Raw genomic sequence first — 7,185 nt, 5'->3', positions numbered from 1 at the left:
ATAGTCACTCAGGCGACCATACCTCTCTCTGTTTTGGGGTAATCACTAGCAAGACTCTTGTATGCTATACGCTTCACCCTTTGAAGTGGAATATGTTTTTATGTTTTATATAACACAAGGACGCCCTTAGCAAATCCCACTTGATTCACAGTGTCTGTCGCCGTGCGTTGGCATACGCCGTACGCCTCAATTAAAAAAAAAAAAAATAGACTTAAATATATTACAAGACGTCCCAAGCAGGTCTCCTCTACTCCTTAAACTGCATCGCTTTGGAGCCAAACACACCCTTCCCCTGATATTACAATAATAAAACGCAGAGGCAGGAGTATATCACAAACATCAAGTTTTACTTAAATATTCAATTCATCATAAATCAGACAACTTACACAGCAGTTCAAAGTAAAAAATAAACACAATCTCCACTTCTGTTGGCTAGAAACGTTTCATCGTGCTTGCTCATTGTTGAAAGCCAGTGGCCTCGAAAATATTTTATGTTACATTCAGTGCGTTCTTATTATTATTTGTTTTAACAAAAATGGTCCCTTTAAAATAATTTCATATTTTTACACTTTATGCCTTATTCCCACCTCACAAACAGAACATAAGTACCAGGAAGTGCATCTTCCAGCTAATACATAGTTCCCTTAAATATAATTCTTTGAAAAATACATTTAATAAAATAATCAACATGAATGTCTTCTGGTGCCAGCAGAAGACACAACGTCTGTACAAACATAGACACACATACCAAGGAGTGTGGGTGGCTCCTTTCTGTAAACTTTTCAAGAATATAGGCTCACTCCCTTTACCTGAGGGCCTCCTCTTCCCCCCAAGGTGTTGAACCAGACATAAAAATCCCAGCTTGGACCAAGACAGCACACAGAAAAAGATTCAAGTTCCGTATGATTTTCTCAGTGTCCATTCTGTGGTGACGCCAGAAATAAGACTGTTCTTTTCTGTACTCAGTTCCATGGCTACAAGGGAGAGTTCCAGCTTCCCTGGGTACTGATTCCCACTAGTGAATGGGTTTCCATGTTCTTTTCTGTCTTCACGGGGCGCAGAGGCACTGTACCCATCACTGATTATGTCTGAGACTGCGTGGGCTCCCACCCCTCTTTTATATTAAGTGCTCAGTCGTTTGTAGCAAGGAAGTGGGGGAATTTGCCCAGTCAGTGCATATGTAGATGGTGGTGTAAGTGGGAATCGCACCATTAGAATTAAAGGCTCAGTCATTTCTCTGACAATTGGGCTTCTGCAGTCTTGGAGAGGAGACAGCCTGCTTGATTCAAGTGGCGTAGCCATGATCTGTGGATGCAGTGACATTCCCGGCCCACATGTCATGAGCACGGCCATCTCAGTGACCACCGGACTCAAAGTATTGACTTCAGGTAAGGAGAAGACATCAGTGACAACTTCCTCTGGGGTTACGTTATTTGCCTCTTCACCCCACAAACAAGGGCCAGCCTTGTTGGTGCAACAGAAATAGGTGGTTGCAGCAGGATTTCTGCCCCGCAGTTTCAATGATACTGGGCTTGCCTGTCTTTGTTGCCAAGGAGAAAGAACATAAGTTGTCAAAGTCCTGTCATCCCCTTGAACCAAGTGCTCAGTCTTTCAGGGATTGAAGAGAAACAAGGTTTCTGCCCCTACACCAGCAGAGAGTGATGTCTCGGTCTCTTGCTCCTCATCCCCAACGAGGGTGCTGTTTCACTTCCCCCTTCAATGGGGCTTCTTTAAAAGGGCTGCATCTTTGCGGAAAGCAGCAGTTGGCAGCCACTCTGCACGTGGCTAAGGACCTTGTGCTTCAGCTGACCCACCTGCTCACGCAGCAGGCCAGCAGCACTCTGCAGGCCACTGTTCTCGTTCTTCAGTGCCCGCACCTTGTCTTCTAGGCGGGCAATGCGTTCCAGTTTGCGCTTGCGGCACTTGGTGGCTGCCAGCCTGTTGCGCAGCCTCTTGCGCTCCACCTTGATACGCTCCTGGTCTTCTAGATTAATTGGTGAAACGGGTGGGCTGCTGCTGGAGCAGTCGTGGCCACGTAGGCTGTCAGGCACAGTCTGTGGCTCTTCCTTGAAGTTAGAGGTGGTGTAGTGCGGCTGTGGCAAGTAGCTGATGGTGGCAGTGGGGTAGCTTGATGCACCTGGAGCAGGAGTGTGGAAGCTCCCCAAGTTGGCATATACTGGGGATTCCTGTTGCTGTGGTAGATTGTAGTGGCTCCCACCTATTGAGACATTGGGTGGGGCAGTCATGTGGTTCATCTTATGCAGATCATCCAGGGCCTTGACAAAGCCATCCGCAAAGCCCTCCTGCTCCTCTGTCACGCTCCTAGTGTAGAAGAACTGACCAGGTCCTGGGCTGGTGATGACCCCACCATTGCTGTTCTGTATGATGAGACGCTCCAGTTCAGGTGATGCCAGCTTCAGTGAGGCCGCTGGACCATCTGAGCCGAAGTAGCCCACGCCTTCCACCTCACCACCCCGGTGGCCCTTCAGCGCACTACCCCGGTAAGGGTCAGACAGATTGAGGCCCAGACCAGCCTTAAGAAGCTTGAGATCGGAGGGGACTGGTTCAGAGCTGCGCCCATAGCCAGGCAAAAAGGAGTCATCATGATAGAAAGGCTGCTCCATCTTGGTGCACATAGAGGGGCCTGATTGGCGAGGCCACTTGGGGATGGACAGACAATCACAAGACCTGCCTTAGTGGCGTGGATATAGGGCTTACCCCTCAGCAGACGCAGTCAGCAGTGCCCAGGGAATGAAAGCTTGAGACCTTTGACGGAGCAGGAAGAAAAGACCTGATGATGCAAGCAGGAGATCCCTGGTGAATCAGACAAGACACTTCTCAGGAATGAGGCTGCAGGCCGGTCTCCGATGATACCAGGTTGGCGCTCTTGAAGTTGCAGGACGGAGCCTTGAAAATGCAGACAGTGGACACCAAATGATGCAGGCTGAAGATCCTGAAGCAGCAGCTTCTGTTGATGCCTGCGAGAGTTAGCAAAATGGCTGTATATGATGCGAACAGAGCCAGCACCTCGCTGTAGCAGCAACCTTAGTAATACTACCAAACTGCCAGAGCATGGTATATATAGGCCAGATCTGTACAAGGCCGCGCCCATCCTCTACGTCCGTCCCTCACAGTTGTCGGCGGAAGCCCGCGCCCCTGGCTGTCATTGGTTTGCGGGGTTCCTCGCCCGGTGCGCGCAGTGTCAACTCCCGACCAATGAGAGCTACCCATGTGGGAGGGAGGGGGGTGTATAGGCGTGGGGGGTTGTGACGTCGGTGCCGGGAAGCGCGTGCACTCCTGGTAAACATGGCCCGGGGAGGAGGGTGGGATCTAGAGAGGGGGCTATGAGGAGAGCAAGGAACTTAGCCTACACATCAAACCTAATTCACGTGAGCTAAAGAGCACGTCTATTTGGTCCCCACATACATAAAATCACTAGAGGAAAGGGCTGCTGCATTGTACAACAACGTATATGCAATCGGAAACATGACGGAATGAAAACTATAGAGTACAGAACTTTGAAACAGCAACACAGAAAAAAACAGAAAGGGCTAGTTTATTTTGGCAGCAACACATCTTCTAAGAAACGCAAAGGAAATGTACTGTTGTATTGTGTACAGCACCAAGCAAACCCTACGGACTGACACACACACACACACACACAACACTACACTGTGTTACTATATTGTGCAGTATCACCTCTTCACACAAAAACACAAGCAACGGGTAGTGTGAAACACCCAGCAGCATAACACACTACAGAAAATGGATAGCTAATGGCACAGCAGCACATCTTCATGCAAACAAAAATAAAATGGCCCGTTATGTACAGCATTCAACAACAAAACATAAACACAGAAATCTCGTATAAGAGCTGTCTTATTGGAGAGTAGCACAGAAAACACCAGTAAAGAGGTAGTGTAATATTGCACCTGACAACACACAGAAATACCATATATAAAACGAATGTTTGTTGAACGCCAAGCATTTTGAAACAGAAGGGGAACACGCTCCAACACGGTGCAGTTGTGTACAGCAGCACCTAGCAACACACATATCTACATAAAAACACATAGAAACACACAAGGAAAGGGTAGCACAGTGTTCAGACTAGTCCCTACAGCACCCCATCGCCCACCCCGCCCGGTGGATTGAGTGGGTACAATTCACAGAACTGCTAAACGCACTTTCTCGTGTATAACCCCCCCCCCCACACACACACAAACACACCCCAGCGACATGGGCCAGTATTTGTACAACATTCCTACTCACACATCCACTAGGGAATAAATCGGTAGCCTATTGAACTGCGATACGTCTCCACACAGAAACACTAGAATAAATGGTCAGAATGATGTAGAGATCCCTTCTCCGCAACATACACGTGCATTTGAACGAAACATATTCCTACAGCGCCCCAGAGAGGGGCGTGTGCGCACACATCCACTTTGACCAAGAGAAAGGGTGTAGTTACATCCGCCCCCCATACAGACCCTTATGAAACCTAGGGTCAGTCTATTGTGTACCGAATCTTGCACACTCCAGAGGGGAAAAATGCAGTCTCGTGTAGGTGTTCCGAACCCCTTTACAGATACACATACTAGAAGAATGCTACATATAAGAGCAGGCCCACGGCTCAGCCTAGGGTCCCGATTTTGGCCAGCCAGTTAGGTTGTAAGCCATGAGACTAGTATGTATGACTGGGAAGGGTTAGGAAATAAGAATTTCTTTGCCTAGTTTTGCTATGTAGATTTAAATATGTATTTTCTGTATCCATCTATGTCGCTTTTACATGTTGGTTTATTTCTTTTAGTAATGTAAATAAATACGGCCTGACAAATCCGTCTCAAAGGCACATTTTACGGTCTCGTGCTGTGTTTTGTGTTTGTATTATGCCTGGGGCTCTCACTACTGTCCTATGTGGCGGCCTACTGTCCAGCACAAAACGCACACTCTCTCTGTGGTCCATCAAAGACCCGAGGAATGAGTCAATATCGTGTAGAACACAACCATCTTTCTCACCACCTGTCTCTGCCTCCTCTTTCTCTCCATAAAACTTACCAGATAGTTACCAGATAAAGGGTGCCGGTTACCCATGCTGGCCTGCTGCCCCGAACACCTTGTCACATTTCCGGGAGCTGTGAACCGGGGTGTGAGAATGTGACTGCCCAACGGAGTACAGGCACTCTGCCTATTCTTTGCCCTACTTTAGGCTTCTTAGATAGCTCTGCGGGTTTACGTGCCTGTAATGTGTGTAATACACAAGTCGCGCGTTTGAGCCTCAGCAACCTACTAAGGGAAATAACATGAGTACCGTTGGTTTAGGTAATACTTATTATTGAAAGTATAAGACAGTGCAGTGCACTATTAAATGGTCAACATACTGTATGTGGAACAAGGGTAAGCAAGCGGTTCAGTACATCAATGCATGGATGGTCACCATATCGGAGGCTGTCTATAAATAATATATTTTTTTTAATCTCATCTTAGACCTAAATTAATACAGGTTTAATAGGCTCCAAATCAGAGGCATTATTATTACTCAGCTATCCTCATTACTCTGGGAAGGAAGACAGACTGAGTCACTCTTGCCATGAATCAAATGTGAACTGCTGGAACACATACAGACAGAGAAACGCGTACACCACCCTCCCTCCCCAAACAGGTGCTTAACTCACTGAGCTATTTTGCTGGCAAAGCCATAAATGGAAGAATTAACTCAACTATGCAAAAAGTCATATTAACATCAGAAATACAATAAATCATAGCAGAAGTTGAGTGAAAGCATCCTGCAGCTAAATGGAGGAGACGCAAGAATGCTGGTACTGGAATGTACAGGAGATGGGAAGGTCGCACTCTAGTGCTGCACTTACCCTCCTGCACCACGTCTACAGGTTTATGGACCCCTGAAGTTAGTAGTGGCCTACGAGACCACTTTCACTTTCCTGTGCTCTGCAGTCTTACCAGTGCCCCAAATTACAGCTGCAGGTGCAGACTTAGGCCGGGGTAAACGCACCAGCTCCCAGTGGAAGACAGAATTAAGTTCGGAGTTTTATAAGGCGTACTGGAAGACAGGACTTCACTACATGCAGAGGTTGGATCACGATTGCACCTAATAGAGGAATCTCTGATAAGTCAAACACACAGACCATCCGCCAGAAGAAATATTACCTAGAAGACCACTGTGCAATCCTTAGCTCCACCAATAACAGCACACCCGAGCTAGCCACTCTCTAGAAACCTTTCAAACAACCTGCGACTATGAGCCAAGATAACAAGACACAAGGACCGAGTAATTCTACAATGTCTGTTTTCCTTCTATAACATCCTGTGTTCCATACTCCCACTGCCATCTAACGTATCCCTGGAAAATAGTGCTTATACATAGCTTACAATCTTATTTTAGTATCTATAAGTCTCTATCTACTATGGAGTGCGTTCTTCTGATCATTAAGTATTTCACTCTTGGATCATCCTGCTACATCCTCGGACCCGGCTCATTTGAATGTTCTTCACTAGTTGCCTGTCAAAAAGTGGGTTAAATCCAAGACTCTGTCTAACGCAAAGATCGTTTTAGAATCATGGTCCCACCACCCATAGAAGAAAATTCAGGCCTTATCCACCCCCACTTATCTTTGTTCTGTCTCTGCAAAGCTGGTCTTGGTGCCTTGGTCAACAGAACTCGTCTGGATCGATGCTCTTTCTCCTTCATGGTGTCCACGCTTTGGAAAAACCTCAGATCTATCACAGGCCCATCTCTCTACCTTTGGAGCGAAAAAAAGCTGATTTCTGACATTTCTGTGATTTTGCTTGTTGTCCTGCAGTATTCGCTGCTACCTTTGCCAGTATCCCTCAGTGCCAGAACAGGATACTTGTCAGGCTATGTAAAATTTTACAGAACACAACGCTCCCCTGTGTAGTGCCTTTGCACGCCTGTCAAATGTGCAGACAAATGGGGTGAAAATATGGCCATACATAGAGGATAAACATAGTTTCGCATTTAACATTAAGCAGAAAGGTTTGCCTCCGTTGAGTCATTGATAAGTCGCGCACCTAAAATGGCTTTAAAGTACCTGGATTTATTTAGATCTCCCGGTTTGCATTTACAAGACCTATACACAAGGCCACTGGAATTAGGTAATTTTGCGGTTGCAGAGTTTTCCGCATAATTATGGATTTGACACG

The 7,185-nt window shown here is 46.7% G+C and overlaps 1 protein-coding gene across 1 annotated transcript; it reads right to left on the bottom strand.

The window, feature by feature from the left end:
- Positions 1 to 326: 326 nt before the first annotated feature.
- Positions 327 to 3,104, bottom strand: JUNB (JunB proto-oncogene, AP-1 transcription factor subunit). The gene has a single exon (XM_069231855.1). It carries the CDS (start codon positions 2,634 to 2,636, stop codon positions 1,731 to 1,733), a length of 906 nt encoding a protein of 301 aa, XP_069087956.1. The 5' UTR covers positions 2,637 to 3,104; the 3' UTR covers positions 327 to 1,730.
- Between the last annotated feature and the right edge of the window lie 4,081 nt (positions 3,105 to 7,185).

This window comes from Pleurodeles waltl, chromosome 4_2, assembly GCF_031143425.1.
Source record: "Pleurodeles waltl isolate 20211129_DDA chromosome 4_2, aPleWal1.hap1.20221129, whole genome shotgun sequence".
Classification (NCBI taxonomy): Eukaryota; Metazoa; Chordata; class Amphibia; order Caudata; family Salamandridae; genus Pleurodeles; species Pleurodeles waltl.
Note: the sequence above shows the minus strand (reverse complement) of the source record. Positions and strands in the feature narration are given on the sequence as shown.